This window comes from Caloenas nicobarica, chromosome 28 (assembly GCF_036013445.1).
Source record: "Caloenas nicobarica isolate bCalNic1 chromosome 28, bCalNic1.hap1, whole genome shotgun sequence".
NCBI classification, from domain to species: domain Eukaryota; kingdom Metazoa; phylum Chordata; class Aves; order Columbiformes; family Columbidae; genus Caloenas; species Caloenas nicobarica.
Window position 1 is genome coordinate 15,405 of NC_088272.1, and position 16,425 is coordinate 31,829.

Genomic DNA, 16,425 nt, shown 5'->3' on the forward strand with positions numbered 1-16,425 from the left:
GGTTGTGCCCCCCTGTGAGAACCACCCCCCCCCCACCGTTAATTGCTCCCGGTGGCGCCGCCGCCTCAGTCCCGGGGATTGGGGGGTAAATCCTGGGGGAACCCAGGCGTTCGGGGGGACTCATGTGTCCGGGGGGGACCCAGGCGTTCGGGAGGGGACCCAGGCGTTCGGGGGGACTCATGTGTCCAGGGGGGACCCAGGCGTTCGGGGGGACCCAGGCCTTCCGGAGGGGACCCAGGAGTTCGAGAGGGACCCCGGCGTTCGGGAGGGACCCAGGCGTCCGGGCCGGTTCAGCACCGCGGACAGCGCGGGGGGTGGGGTGGGGTGTGTTCCCCCCCCCAGGGCGTGGCCGCCCCTCCCCCCCCGAACGCCTGGGTTCCCCGGGGGGCGGGGCCGGAGGGGGCGGGGCCGGGGGCGGGGGCGGCCGGGGGCGGGGCCATCCGGGGGTCCCGCGATGGCGTCGGGCGGCTGAGGGGGGGACGGGGCTGCGGGAGCGGGGGGGGGAGCGGGACCCCCCGGCGCCATGGACGAGGCGGGAGCGACGCGGCGGCGGCGGCTGCAGGTCCGGGGGGGCGGTACCGGGGGGGTCTCAGTACCGGGGGGTCTGTACCGGGGGGCCGGTACCGGGGGGGCGATACCGGGGGGGCGGTACCGGGGAGTCGGTGCCGGGGGGCCGGTTCTTGGGGGGTCTGTACCGGGGGGTCGGTACCGGGGGGGTCTGTACCGGGGGGGTCGGTGCCGGGGGGTCGGTTCTTGGGGGGTCGGTGCCGGGGGGTCGGTGCCGGGGGGTCGGTGCCGGGGGGTCGGTGCCGGGGGCCGGTTCTTGGGGGATGGAGCCGCCGCCGGGGCCCCCCCAGCGCTGCGGGCGGGGCCGGTCTGGGGGCTCCGGGGGTCCGGAGGGTCCGGCCCCCCACCGCCCCGTTTTGCAGAAGGAGCTGCCGCTGCCGCGGAAAAGCAGCAGGTGAGACCCCCCCCCAGTCCGACCCCCCCAATCCGACCCCCCCGCCCCGCCCCGCCCCGGCCCCGCCCATTGCAGCCGCGGCCGCCGCTCCCCCCCCGCTGGCGGCAGCTGCAGAATGTTCCGCCGCAGCAAGAGGTACCGGGAACGGGCCCCCCGGCGGCATCATCACCATCACCATCATCATCCCCCCCCGGCAGCATCCTCATCCTCACCCCCCATCCTCATCCTCACCCCCCCCATCCTCATCCTCCCCCCCCATCCTCATCCTCACCCCCCATCCTCATCCTCCCCCCCCCATCCTCATCCTCCCCCCCCCATCCTCATCCTCCCCCCCCCATCCTCATCCTCATCCTCCCCCCCCATCCTCATCCTCCCGCCCCCATCCTCATCCTCACCCCCCCCCATCCTCACCCCCCCTCCTCATCCTCACCCCCCCACTCCTCATCCTCACCCCCCCATCCTCAGCATCATCTTCACCATCGGCATCATCCCCCCCCCATCCTCAGCATCCCCGTTGGGGGGGCCCAATCCTCCTCATCATCCTCATCATCGTCGCCTTAATCCCCCCCCCCCCATTATCTTCGTCCCCCTCCCCCCCCGTCATCATCCTCATCTTCATCCCCTCCCCCCCCGGGCACCTTTGGGTGTCTCGGGGCCTCGTTCGGGTGCGGGGACGCGCACGGGGGGGAGGGGCCGGGGGGGAGGGGCCGGGGGGTCCCGCCCCTCCCCCACGGACCCCCGCCCCTCCCCCCCAGCTGCCGCACGAGCAACCGGAAGAGCCTGATCCTGACCAGCACCTCCCCCACCCTCCCGCGCCCGCACTCGCCGCTGCCGGGACACATCGGTGAGACCCCCCAACCCCCCCGGGACCCCCAAACAACCCCCGGGACCCCCAAACACCCCCCCGAGACCCTCAAACCCCCCCCGGGACCCCCAAAACCCCCCCGGGACCCCCAAACCCCCCCGGGATCCCCAAAACCCCCCCGGGACCCCCCAAACCCCCCGGGACCCCCAAACCCCTCCGGGACCCCTCAAACCCGCCCCCGGGACCCCCACCCCCCCCCCCGGGACCCCCCAAACCCCTCGGGACCCCCCAACCCCCCGTGGCCCCAACATCCCCCTTGCTGTCCCCAGCCCCCCCATGTCCCCCCCCCACCGCCGGGGTCCCCCCCCATTTTCCCCGGGTCAGTTGTGGCCCTTTGGCCCCGCCCCCTCCGCGGTGGGCGGGGCCTGTCAGGGCGGGGCGGCGTGACGTCACCCCGTGTCCCCCCCCCCCGCAGGCAGCAGCCCCCTGGACAGTCCCCGAAACTTCTCGCCCAGCAACCCGGCGCATTTCTCCTTCGCCTCCTCGCGCCGGTGAGGGGACCCAGGCGTTCGGGGTGGGGGGGAACCCAGGCGTCCGGCAGGGACCCAGGTGTCCGGCAGGGACCCAGGCATCCGGCAGGGACCCAGGCATCCAGGGCGGGAGGGGAACCCAGGCGTCCGGAGGGACCCAGGCAGCTGGGGGGACCCAGGCGTCCAGGGTGGGGGGACCGCAGCGTTCGGGAGGGGACCCAGGCGTCCGGGGGAACTTGGGCCTTTGGGAAGGGACCCAGGCGTCCGGGGGGTGGCAGGGGGGCTCTCCCGGACGCCTGGGTCCCTGACGCCCCCAGGCCCGACGGGCGCCGCTGGTCTCTGGCTTCGCTCCCGTCCTCCGGTTATGGCACCAACACCCCCAGCTCCACCGTGTCGGTGAGTGGGGGACACGTGGGGACACCCCCCGGCAGGGGACATGTGGGGACACCCCCCGGCAGGGGACATGTGGGGACACCCCCCGGCGGGGGAGCCGGGTGGACATGAGTCCCCATGGGGAGTCTGGGGGGGTCTGGGAGGTGACACGGGGGGTCCCGGGGCGCGTGGTTGGGGCCGATGGGGGGGTCCGGGGGAGGTGGCGTGGGGCGCAGTGTGGGTGACACGGTGACAATGTGACATGGGGCGCAGTGTGGGTGACATGGGGGGTGACACGGTGACACCGTGACATGGGGCGTGCGCCAGGGTGCAGTGGGTGTCCGGGGGAGGTGACACAGGGACATGGTGACACGGGCACAGTCCTCGTGGTCATCGCAGGAGCGGCTGCACCGGGGGGGTGACACGGGGTGCAGTGGGTGTCTGGGGAAGGTGACACTGGTGCCACTGTGACACTGGTGACACTGTGACACGGTGCCGCTGTCCCACGGGCGCAGTGGGTGTCTGGGACAGGTGACACTGATGACACGGGTGACACCGGTGACACTGTGACACGGCGCCGCTGTCCCACGGGCGCAGTGGGTGTCTGGGGGAGGGGACACGGGTGACACGGGTGACACTGGTGACACGGCGCCGCTGTCCCACGGGCGCAGTGGGTGTCTGGGAGAGGTGACACTGATGACACGGGTGACACCGGTGACACTGTGTCACGGCGCCGCTGTCCCACGGGCACAGTGGGTGTCTGGGGGAGGGGACACGGGTGACACGGGTGACACTGGTGACACGGCGCCGCTGTCCCACGGGCGCAGTGGGTGTCTGGGGGAGGGGACACGGGTGACACGGGTGACACTGGTGACACGGTGCCGCTGTCCCACGGGCGCAGTGGGTGTCTGGGGGAGGGGACACGGGTGACACTGGTGACACGGCGCCGCTGTCCCACGGGCGCAGTGGGTGTCTGGGGGAGGGGACACGGGTGACACGGGTGACACTGGTGACACGGCGCCGCTGTCCCACGGGCGCAGTGGGTGTCTGGGGGAGGGGACACGGGTGACACGGGTGACACTGGTGACACGGCGCCGCTGTCCCACGGGCGCAGTGGGTGTCTGGGGGAGGTGACACGGGTGACACTGGTGACACGGCGCCGCTGTCCCACGGGTGCAGTGGGTGTCTGGGGGAGGTGACACGGGTGACACTGGTGACACGGCGCCGCTGTCCCACGGGCGCAGTGGGTGTCTGGGGGAGGGGACACGGGTGACACGGGTGACACTGGTGACACGGCGCCGCTGTCCCACGGGCGCAGTCCTCGTGCTCGTCGCAGGAGCGGCTGCACCAGCTCCCGGCGCAGCCCACCCCCGAGGAGCTGCGGTTCCTGTCGCGACATTTCGGCAGCTCCGACGGGCTCGCGCGGGACGGGGGCGGGGCCCGGGGGGGGGCGGGGCCGCGGCCCCGCTCCCGCAGCCTCAGGTGGGGTCACGGGGGGTCACGGGGGGTCACGGGGGGTCACGGGGTCACAGGGGGGAAACGGGGTGGGGGGAGTGGGACATGGGGTGGGGGGTCACGGGGGGGGCACAGGGGACTTGGGGACACTATGGGGGGGACACGGGGCTTTGGGGACATTGTGGGGGTCACTATGGGGGGGACACGGGGCTTTGGGGACATTGTGGGGGTCACTATGGGGGGGACACGGGGCTTTGGGGATATTGTGGGGGTCACTGTGGGGGGGGACACGGGGCTTTGGGGACATTGTGGGGGTCACTATGGGGGGGGACACGGGGCGTTGGGGACATTGTGGGGGTCACTATGGGGGGGACACGGGGCTTTGGGGACATTGTGGGGGTCACTATGGGGGGGGACACGGGGCTTTGGGGACATTGTGGGGGTCACTATGGGGGGGACACGGGGCGTTGGGGACATTGTGGGGGTCACTATGGGGGGGGACACGGGGCGTTGGGGACATTGTGGGGGTCACTGTGGGGGGGGACACGGGGCGTTGGGGACATTGTGGGGGTCACTGTGGGGGGGACACGGGGCTTTGGGGACATTGTGGGGGTCACTATGTGGGGGGACACGGGGCGTTGGGGACATTGTGGGGGTCACTGTGGGGGGGGACACGGGGCTTTGGGGACATTGTGGGGGTCACTATGGGGGGGACACGGGGCGTTGGGGACATTGTGGGGGTCACTATGGGGGGGACACGGGGCTTTGGGGACATTGTGGGGGTCACTATGGGGGGGGACACGGGGCTTTGGGGACATTGTGGGGGTCACTATGGGGGGGACACGGGGCGTTGGGGACATTGTGGGGGTCACTGTGGGGGGGGACACGGGGCTTTGGGGACATTGTGGGGGTCACTGTGGGGGGGACACGGGGCGTTGGGGACATTGTGGGGGTCACTGTGGGGGGGACACGGGGCTTTGGGGACATTGTGGGGGTCACTATGTGGGGGGACACGGGGCGTTGGGGACATTGTGGGGGTCACTATGGGGGGGGACACAGGGCGTTGGGGACATTGTGGGGGTCACTATGGGGGGGACACGGGGCGTTGGGGTCACTATGGGGGGGACACGGGGCGTTGGGGACATTGTGGGGGTCACTATGGGGGGGACACGGGGCGTTGGGGACATTGTGGGGGTCACTGTGGGGGGGACACGGGGCGTTGGGGACATTGTGGGGGTCACTGTGGGGGGGGACACGGGGCTTTGGGGACATTGTGGGGGTCACTATGGGGGGGACACGGGGCGTTGGGGTCACTATGGGGGGGACACGGGGCGTTGGGGACATTGTGGGGGTCACTATGGGGGGGACACGGGGCGTTGGGGACATTGTGGGGGTCACTATGGGGGGGACACGGGGCGTTGGGGTCACTATGGGGGGGACACGGGGCGTTGGGGACATTGTGGGGGTCACTATGGGGGGGACACGGGGCGTTGGGGACATTGTGGGGGTCACTGTGGGGGGGGACACGGGGCGTTGGGGACATTGTGGGGGTCACTGTGGGGGGGGACACGGGGCTTTGGGGACATTGTGGGGGTCACTATGGGGGGGACACGGGGCTTTGGGGACATTGTGGGGGTCACTGTGTGGGGGGGACACTGTGAACCTGCGGTGACCCAGGGCCGGGGGGGGACACACCATGGTGGGGGTGACAGGGACACTGTGGCCATGGGACATCGTGGGGGGGGATGGGGACACTGCGGGTTCCCAGGGGGGTGTTGGGGGGACATGGGGGGCGACACGGGGGGGCCATCGTGGGGACACTGGGGGACAGTTGTGCCCCCCCAGCCCCGGCCGTTCGCCCTCGTCCCACGACAACGAGATCGTGCTGATGAACCACGTGTACAGGGAGCGGCTTCCCAAGGTGGGGGGTCCTGGGGGCTCGGGGGGCCTGGGGGGGACAGTGCGGGGGGTCTGGGGTGGCACTGGGGGGGTTACAGGGTCCCGGGGGTCCCGGGGGGGTGATGAGGTCCCGGGGGTTCCTGTGTCCCCCCTGTCCCGCAGGCCACGGCGCAGATGCAGGAGCGTCTGGAGGAGTTTGTGCGGGGGTGCGGGCCCGGGGGGGCCCCCCTGCCCGACGGGGCCCTGAGCTTCATCCAGCACCAGCTGGTGGAGCTGGCGCGCGACTGTCTGGCCAAGGCCCGGCACGGGCTCATCACCGGCGGCTACTTCTACCAGCTGCAGGAGAACATGGAGCGGCTGCTGCAGGACGTGAGCCGGGGGCACCGGGGGGCAGCGGAACCCGACGGGGATCCATGGGGGTCAACAGAGACCAAGGGGACCAATGGGGACCAATGGGACCCAACAGAGACCAGTGGGGACCAATGGGGACCAATGGGACCCAACAGAGACCAAGGGGACCAATGGGGACCAATGGGACCCAACAGAGACCAGTGGGGACCAATGGGACCCAACCGGGATCAGTGGGGGTCAACAGAGGTCAATGGGGACCCATGGGAAACAATGGGGACCAATGGGACCCAACGGAGACCAATGGGGTCCAATGGGACCCAACTGGGATCAATGGGGGTCAACAGAGACCAATGGGGATCAATGGGACCCAACCGGGATCAATGGGGGTCAATGGGACCCAACAGAGACCAATGGGGATCAATGGGACCCAACTGGGATCAATGGGGATCAATGGGGGTCAACGGACACCAATGGGGGCCAATGGAAGCCAACGAGGATCAATGGAACCCAACAGGGGCCAGTGGGGATCACGGGGGTCAACGGGACCCAATGGGACCAAACGGGACCCAACGGGACCCAGTGGTGACCAGTGGGACCCAACAGGGGCCAACGTTGACCAACGAGGCCCAAGGGGCCCCAGACGGGCCCAAGAGCAGCCGGCAGAGCCCAACACAGACCTGGGGGCACCCAATGGGGACCGAGGGGACCCCCTGACCCCCGTGTCCCCCGGACCCCCGTGTCCCCCCAGGCGTACGAACGCTCCGAGTCCGAGGACTTGGCCTTCATCACGCAGCTGGTGAAGCGGCTCCTCATCATCATCTCCCGCCCCGCGCGGCTGCTCGAGTGTCTGGTGAGACCCGGGACCCCCGGGACCCCCTGACCTCCCCCGGGACCCCCGGGACCCACACACACCCCCTGACCCCCCCCGGGACCCCCAGGACCCACACACACCCCCTGACCCCCCCCCGGGACCCCCAGGACCCACACACACCCCCTGACCCCCCCTGGGACCCCCGGGACCCACACACACCCCCTGACCTCCCCCGGGACCCCCGGGACCCCCTGACCCCCCCCGGGACCCCCGGGACCCACACACACCCCCTGACCCCCCCCGGGACCCCCAGGACCCACACACACCCCCTGACCCCCCCCGGGACCCCCGGGACCCACACACACCCACTGACCCCCCGGAACCCCCACACATCCCCTGACCCCCGCCGAGACCCCTCCCCACCCCGGGGACCCAGGCGTCCGGGCCCCATCACCCCCCCACACCCCACTTTGCACCATCCCAACCGTCCAATCAGCAGCAGCCCTGCCGGTCACCTTGGCAACGCCCCGGCAAATGGGGAGCCCGGGCGGCCGTTGCCGTGGAGACGGGTGAGGGGGGACGTGGGGGACACGCGTGTGAACTGGGGGGGGACACACGTGTCCTGGTGCGAACACACGAGTGCTCACAAACACACGTGCACACGCGCGTGCGCACCAGCACAGACACGTGTGTGCAGCAGCTCACGTGTGTGCACACTGACACCCGTGTCCCTTTGCACACGCGTGTCCCTTTGCACACTGAGCTGTCCCTTTGCACACGCGTGTCCCTTTGCACACGTGTCCCTTTGCACACTGACGCGTCCCTCGCACACTGACGTGTCCCTTTGCACACTGACGTGTCCCTTTGCACACGCGTGTCGCTTTGCACACTGACGCATCCCTTGCACACTGACGCGTCCCTTGCACACTGACGCGTCCCTCGCACGCGCGTGTGCAGGAGTTCGACCCGGCCGAGCTGCACCAGGTGCTGAGCGCGGCCGAGGCCCCGGCCCGGGGGGGCTGCGCGGGGACGTCCCGCGGTACCTGACGGGGCAGCTGGGGCTGCGGGGGCTGCCTGGTGAGTGCACGAGAGCGCACGCGTGTGCAAACCCCCCGCTGAGTGCACGAGAGTGTGGGCCCCCTGGTGAGTGCACGAGAGCGCACGCATGTGCAAACCCCCTGCTGAGTGCACGCGTGTGCAAACTCCCCGCTGAGTGCACGAGAGTGTGAACCCCTCGGTGAGTGCAGAAGAGTGTGAACCCCCTGGTGAGTGCACAAGAGCGCACGCGTGTGCAAAGCCCCCGCTGAGTGCACGAGAGCACACGCGTGTGCAAACCCCCCGGTGAGTGCACGAGAGCACACGCGTGTGCAAAGCCCCCCCGGTGAGTGCACGAGAGTGTGAACCCCCCGCTGAGTGCACGAGAGCGCACGCGTGCGCAAACTCCCCTGGTGAGTTCACGAGCGTGTGAACCCCCCCGTGCACACGTGTGTGAGGGGCGGGGGGGGGGGGCGCATGTGTGTGGGTGCACAGGGCGTGTGTGGGGTGTCGTGTGCTGGGGGTCCCCACGCGTGTCCCCACGCGTGTCCCCACGCGTGTCCCCCGTGTCCCGTGTCCCAGACGTGCTGCAGCGCGAGGATCCCGACAGTGGGGGCAGCAACACCCCCGAGGAGGCGGCCGAGGTGGGTCCGGGGGGGCCGCGTCCCCACGTGTCCCCACGTGTCCCCATCCCCCATGTCCCCCTGTGTCACCCCCACCCCCCATCCCCTTATTCCCCCATGTCCCCCCGTGTCCCCATGTCACTCGTGTCTCCCCGGGTCCTGCCATGTCCCTCATGTTCCCTCCTCACTTGTGTCCCCCCGTGTCCCCCGTGTCCCCCCGTGTCCCCCGTGTCCCCCCATGTCACTCGTGTCCCCCCGTGTCGCTCGTGTCCCCCCCGTCACTCGCGTCCCCCCATCACTTGTGTCCCCATGTCACTCGTGTCCCCCCATCACTCGTGTCCCCCCCTGTCACTCGTGTCCCCGTGTCACTCGTGTCCCCCCAGGGCCGCGGTGTCGTCCCCCCCCGGCCCAAGAAGCCTCCGGGCGAGAGCGACTTCGAGACCATCAAACTGATCAGCAACGGCGCCTACGGGTGAGGGGCCGGGGGGTCCCCGGGGTCCCCGCGTGTCCTCAGGGTGTCCCTGGGGGTGTCCCCACTCCGGTGACAGTCGCGTCCCCAGCGCAGTGTCCCTGCTGCACCACGCGGCCACCCGCCAGTGCTGGCATGTCCCTGGGTGTCCCCATGATGTCCCCACGGTGTCCCACGGTGTCCCTGGGGGTGTCCCCATGATGTTCCCATGGTGTCCCACGGTGTCCCTGGGGGTGTCCCCATGATGTTCCCACGGTGTCCCACGGTGTCCCTGGGGGTGTCCCCATGATGTTCCCATGGTGTCCCATGGTGTCCCTGGGGGTGTCCCCATGATGTTCCCATGGTGTCCCATGGTGTCCCTGGGAGTGTCCCTGGGGGTGTCCCCATGATGTTCCCATGGTGTCCCATGGTGTCCCTGGGGGTGTCCCCATGATGTTCCCATGGTGTCCCATGGTGTCCCTGGGGGTGTCCCTGGGGGTGTCCCCATGGTGTCCCACGGTGTCCCATGGTGTCCCACGGTGTCCCTGGGGGTGTCCCCACGGTGTCCCACGGTGTCCCATGGTGTCCCTGGGGGTGTCCCTGGGGGTGTCCCCATGATGTTCCTATGATGTCCCCACGGTGTCCCTGGGGGTGTCCCCATGATGTTCCCATGGTGTCCCATGGTGTCCCTGGGGGTGTCCCTGGGGGTGTCCCCATGATGTTCCCACGGTGTCCCATGGTGTCCCCAGGGCCATGTACTTGCTCTACCACGTCACCACCCGCCAGCGCTGAGCTGTCCCTGGGGGTGTCCCCATAATGTCCCTGGGGTGTCCCCACGGTGTCCCACAGCGTCCCCATAGTGTCCCCCGGTGTCCCATGGTGTCCCCGGTGTCCCCAGGGCCGTGTACCTGGTCCGTCACATCGCCACCCGCCAGCGCTTCGCCATGAAGAAGATCAACAAGCAGAACCTGCTGCTGCGGAACCAGGTGGAACAGGCGTTCGTGGAGCGCGACATCCTGACGTTCGCCGAGAACCCCTTCGTGGTCGGGCTCTTCTGCTCCTTCCAGACGCGCCGGCACCTCTGCATGGTCATGGAGTACGTGGAAGGTGCGGCGTGGGGCGGCGTGGGGCGGCGTGGGGCGATACGGGGCGATACGGGGCGATATGGGGCCACACAGGCGATACAGGGTGATGTGGGGCGATACGGGGCGATGTGGGGCCAGCACATGGCGATATGGGGCTGACGTGTCATGATATGGGGCCGCCGTGTCGCGATATGGGGCCGACATGGGGCTGGACGTTGGGTGTGGGGCCGATGTGCCCCTGTGTGTGTCCCCCAGTGTCCCCCCCAGTGTCCCTGTGTCCTCCTTCGTGTGTCCCCCCCATGTCCCTTCTGTGCGTCCCCGTGTCCTCTGTGCATGTCCCCCCATGAGCTCCCGTGTCCCCATGTCCTTCTGTGTCCCAATGTCCCCTGGTGTCCCCTCTGTGTGTCCCCCAGTGTCCACATGTCCCCCCATGTCCTCTCTGTCCCCCCGTGTCCCCGTGTCTCCCGGTGTCCCCATATCCTCTCGGTGTCCCCGTGTCCCCCGGTGTCCCCGTGTCCCCCCGTGTCCCCGTGTCTCCCAGTGTCCCCATGTCCTCTCCGTGTCCCCATGTCCCCCATGTCGCCTGGTGTCCCCATGTCCCCCCGTGTCCCCGTGTCTCCCAGTGTCCCCATGTCCCCTCCGTGTCCCCATGTCCCCGTGTCTCCCGGTGTCCCCATGTCCTCTCGGTGTCCCCATGTCCTCCCGGTGTCCCCGTGTCCTCTCCGTGTCCCCACGTCCCCCGTGTCCCCCGCAGGCGGGGACTGTGCGACGCTGCTCAAGCACATCGGGGCTCTGCCGCTGGAACTCGCCCGTCTCTACTTCGCCGAGACCGTCCTGGCGCTGGAATATCTGCACAACTACGGGATCGTGCACCGGGACCTCAAGCCCGACAAGTACGGGGGGGCCGGACGCCTGGGTCCCCTCCCGAACGCCTGGGTTCCCCTGGACGCCTGGGTCCCCTCCCGGACACCTGGGTCCCTCCTCAATGCGTGGGTCCTCTCCCCCCAAACTCCTGGGTCCCTCCCGGACACCTGGGTCCCCCTGAACACCTGGATTGCCCCGAACGCCTGGGTCCCTCCCGGATGCCTGGGTCCCTCCTGAACACCTGGGTCCCTCCCTCCGCAGCCTCCTGATCACGTCCCTGGGCCACGTGAAGCTGACGGATTTCGGGCTCTCCAAGATGGGGCTGATGAGTTTGACCACCAACCTGTACGAGGGGCACATGGAGAAGGACGCGCGCGAGTTCCGCGACAAGCAGGTGGGCGGGGTGGACGGGGCGGGCGTGTCGGGGCGTGTCCGGCGTGTCCGGGCGTGTCCGCGCTGACCCCCGCAGGTGTGCGGCACCCCCGAGTACATCGCCCCCGAGGTGATCCTGCGCCAGGGCTACGGGAAGCCCGTGGACTGGTGGGCCATGGGCATCGTGCTCTACGAGTTCCTGGTCGGCTGCGTCCCCTTCTTCGGGGACACCCCCGAGGAGCTGTTCGGGCAGGTCATCTCGGGTAGGGACACACGGGGGGACATGTTGGGTAGGGGACATGGGACAGGGGGACACGGGGGGACATGGGGGGGTCATGGGGGGAGACGGGGACACGGGGGGTGTTGTCTCGGGTAGGGGACACGGGGAGGATTAGGGGGGTCAGGTCATCCCTGGTACAGGGACACGGGGACATGGGGGTGGCGGCAGCTGTGACCCCGCGCTCACGTGTCCCCCCCGTGTCCCCCCAGATGAGATCCTGTGGCCGGAGGGGGACGAGGCGCTGCCCCCCGAGGCGCAAAACCTCATCGGGCGCCTCCTGCAGCCCGACCCGCTGCGGCGCCTGGGGGCGGGTGAGACCCTGACCTTGAACCTGACCCCTGACCCCCCAGACCCACTGTGGTGCCTGGGGGTGGGTGAGACCCTGACCTGACCTTGACCCCCCTGGACCCCTCTGACCCTGACCCCTCTGACCCTGACCTTGACCCCCCTGTCCCAGGGGGCGCGCAGGAGGTCAAGGTTCACCCGTTCTTCGCGGGGCTGGACTGGACGGGGCTCCTGCGGCAAAAAGCCGAATTTGTGCCGCACTTGGAGTCGGAGGAGGACACGAGCTACTTCGACAGTGAGCGACCCGACCCCGACCCCCCGTGTCCCCCTGACCCGCCGTGACCCCTATGACCCCCTGTCTCCCCCAATTCTCCGTGTCCCCTCATTTCCCCCCGTGTCCCCCTGGCCCCGTGTCCCCCCGTGACCCCCTGGCCCCGTGTCCCCCCGTGACCCCCCGCCCCGTGTCCCCAGCGCGCTCCGACCGCTTCCCCCACGCCGCCTCCTACGAGGACGAGGACACGACGGAGGACGAGCCCGTGGAGATCCGGCAGTTCTCGTCCTGCTCGCCGCGGTTCAGCAAGGTGGGGACAGGGGACACGGGGGGACGTGGGGACACTGCGGGGACAGGGGACATGGGAGTCATGGGACATGGGGGGACACGGAACATGGGGGGACAGGGGACACGGGGGGACAGGGGTACCTGGGGGCACATGGGGGGACGGTGGGTGGGGGGACGTGGGGGGGACAGGACCTCGTGTGTCCCCATTCAGGCTCCTCGTGTGCAGCCCCATGCAAACCCTCGTGTACCCCCCGTGACCCCTCGTGTGACCCCACATGTGCAAACCCTCATGTGACCCCCCGTGTGCAAACCCCCGTGCCCCCCGTGCCCCCCGTGCCGCAGGTTTACAGCAGCCTGGAGCAGCTCTCGCAGGAGCCCAAGGTGACAAAGGGACGACGCGACGGCCCCGCCCGCGACCGTGACCGTGACCGTGACCGTGACCGTGACCGTGGCTGGCGCGGGGGGTCACCCGAGCTGTGAGCGGAGGGGACATGGGGGGGACACGGGGGCTGGGGAGGGGACGTGGGGGGGACACCAGGGGCTAGGGGGGACAAGGGGGTGAAATGGGGGGGATATGGGGGACACGGGGGGGACACAGCGGGACACCGGGGCTGGGGGGGACATGGCGGGGGACACGGGGGTACATGGGAGGACACGGGGGGAAATGGGGGGAACACGGTGGGGACATGAGAGGAGACACGGGGGTTACAGGGGGTGACATGGGGGACACGGGGGGGACATGGCGGGGACATGGGGGGTTGTTGTGCTCAGCCCCCCCGTGTCGCCGCAGGAAGCGCCCGGGGGCCGAGGGGGGAGACGCGGGGGGGGACAGCAGCTCCTCCCCTCCCCCCCCGGGCCCCCGGCGCCGTTTCTCGGCGCTGCTGGAACCGGGCCGGGCCGGGGGGTCCCCCGGGGGCCCCCCCGACGAGCGGCCCCTCCCCCGCCCCGCGACCCCCCGAGAAGGACCCGCCGAGGGGCACGAGGAGCCAGGTCAGCGTGGGGGGGGCGGGGGGGTTCCCAGACGGTTCCCGGCCGCCTGGGTCCCTGGGGGGGGTGTGGGGGTCCCTGGGGGGTTCCCGGCCGCCTGGGTCCCCACCGTCCGGTGTCCCCCCAGGGGACCGTGTCCCCCCCCGGGCCGAGCTGGGGCTGCGGCGGCCGCGTCACCCGGGGGTGGCCCCTCCCGAGGGGGGGGCAGGGGACAAGCGCAGCCCCCGCGGCCCCGGGAAAGTCACCAAGTCGGCGTCGGCGACGGCGCTTTCGGTCACGATCCCCAGCGGTGGGTGGCACCCCCGGGACCCCCAGACCCCCCCGGGATCCCCCAGGACCCCCCTGCACCCCAACCTCCCGCCAGGGTCCCCCCACCCGCCGGTGCTGCCCGGACACCTGGGTCCCATGGGGTGGGGGAGGGGCAGAGGGGTCCCTGGTCACCTGGGTCCCCCTGGAGGGTGGGGGGGGTCACCCCGGGTCCCCATGGGTGGGGGGAGCCCTGGAGGCGGTTGGGGGGTCCTGGGGGGTGGTTGTGGGTCCATGGGGGGTTGGGGTCCCGGAGGGTCAGGGGTCACGGTGCCCTGTGGGGGGTCAGGGGTCCATGGGGGAATTGGGGGTCCTGGGGGGGGGTTGGGGGTCCCAGGGAGAATTGGGGGTGGTTATGGGTCCATGGGGGGTAGGGGGTCCATGGGGGGCTGGGGGTCCCGGGGGGTGGTTATGGGTCCATGGGGGGTTGGGGGTCTCGGGGGGTGGTTATGGGTCCATGGGGGGTTGGGGGTCCATGGGGGGTTGGGGGTCCCGGGGGGTGTTGCGCGCGGGCGGTCGGGGGTCGCGGTGCCATCGGGGGGCGCAGCGGAGGCGCCCGGCTCGTCCCCCCTGGGCAGCCCCATGTCCCCGCGCTCCGTGTCCTCGGACCCGTCGTCCCGCGACTCGTCCCCGGGGCGCGAACTCGCCCCCCCCGCCGTGGCCGCCCCCCCCCGCTCGCCCATCGCCATCCCCCGGCCCGGCAAGAAGTTCGGGTTCACCCTGCGCGCCATCCGGGTCTACATGGGGGACAGCGACGTGTACAGCGTGCAGCACATCGTCTGGGTACGGGACATGGGGGGACAATGGGGACATGGGGACAATGGGGACAATGGGGGACAGCGACGTGTACAGCGTGCAGCACATCGTCTGGGTACGGGACATGGGGACAATGGGGACATGGGGACAATGGGGGACAGTGACGTGTACAGCGTGCAGCACATCGTCTGGGTACGGGACGTGGGGACACGGGGACATGGGGACCACGGGGAACAGCGACGTGTACAGCGTGCAGCATGTTGTCTGAGTATGGGACATGGGGGCCATGGGGACAATGGGGACCATGGGGACATGGAGACAATGGGGACATGGGGACAATGGGGACATGGGGACCATGGGGACCATGGGGACATGGAGACAATGGGGACATGGGGACCATGGGGACATGGGGACAATGGGGACATGGGGACCATGGGGACCATGGGGACATGGAGACAATGGGGACATGGGGACCATGGGGACCATGGGGACATGGGGACATGGGGACAATGGGGACATGGGGACCATGGGGACATGGAGACAATGGGGACATGGGGACCATGGGGACCATGGGGACATGGGGACATGGGGACAATGGGGACATGGGGACCATGGGGGATGGGGGCCACGGGGGGATGGGCCGGGGCGGGGCCCGCGGTGCATTGTGGTCCCGCAGCACGTGGAGGAGGGCGGCCCCGCCCAGGAGGCGGGGCTCTGCGCCGGTGACCTCATCACCCACGTGAACGGGGAGCCCGTGCACGGGCTGGTGCACACGGAGGTGGTGGAGCTGATCCTCAAGGTCCGGGGGCACCGGGGGCACCGGGGGTGCGAGGGTGCCCTGGGGTCGTGGGGTCGCCCTGAGGTCACGCAGGTTCAAGGCCAAGTTGGGGGTCACAGTGCGGTCACGAGGGTCACTGGGCGGTCACCGGGGGGTGCGAGGTCGTGCTGGGGTCGTGGGGTCACCCTGAGGTCACGGGGGGTCGCAGCCAGGTTGGGGGTCACCTGGGGGTCAGGGGGGACGACACATGAGATGAGCGGTTGTCCTGGGGTCGCCCTGAGGTCACGGGGGCGTCGAGGCCAGATTGGGGGTCACGGTGGGGGCGACGGGTCCCCGGGAGGGGGCGGGTGCTGGCGGGGGCGGGCGGGGCGCGGTGGGGCGGGGCGCGGCGGGCGGGGGCTCGGGCGGGGCGCGGTGGGCGGGGCTCGATGGGCGGGGCTCGGGCGTGTCGCGGTGGGCGGGCCGCGGCGGGCAGGGTTCGGTGGGCGGGGCTCGGTGGGGGGGCTCGGGCGGGGCGCGGTGGGCGGGGCGCGGTGGGCGGGGCTCGGGCGTTTCGCGGTGGGCGGGGCGCGGCGGGCGGGGCTCGGTGGGCGTGTCCTGACGCCCCGCCCCGCAGAGCGGCTCCAAGGTGCTGGTGACCACGACCCCCCTGGAGAACACGTCGATCCGCCTGGGCCCCGCCCGGCGCCGCAGCGCGCGCCCCCGCATGGCGCGGAGGAACCGGCGCGGGGGGAGCGGGGGCGGCCCCGAGAGGTGCGGCCGGGCCGGGGGAGGGGCGGGCGGGGGCCGGGGCCGGGGGCGGCGGGGCTGACGGTCCTCCCGGCCGGCAGGCGGCGCAGCGCGCTGTTCCGCCACCTGGCCCG

The 16,425-nt window shown here is 70.7% G+C and overlaps 1 protein-coding gene across 1 annotated transcript; it reads left to right on the plus strand.

Annotated features, from left to right (window-relative positions):
* Positions 1-519: 519 nt before the first annotated feature.
* Positions 520-16,373, plus strand: LOC135999322 (microtubule-associated serine/threonine-protein kinase 1-like). Its single transcript, XM_065652883.1, is given in 26 exon segments — positions 520-562; positions 930-961; positions 1,717-1,805; positions 2,242-2,317; positions 2,614-2,692; positions 3,987-4,150; positions 5,969-6,044; positions 6,185-6,391; positions 7,122-7,223; positions 8,142-8,202; positions 8,205-8,261; positions 8,802-8,863; positions 9,226-9,314; positions 10,189-10,397; positions 11,130-11,268; positions 11,501-11,633; positions 11,709-11,874; positions 12,101-12,202; positions 12,349-12,471; positions 12,648-12,757; positions 13,078-13,211; positions 13,526-13,725; positions 13,850-14,011; positions 14,576-14,811; positions 15,461-15,583; positions 16,179-16,373. Coding segments are annotated over 26 exon segments (3,165 nt in total). The 5' UTR covers positions 520-523.
* Positions 16,374-16,425: the final 52 nt, after the last annotated feature.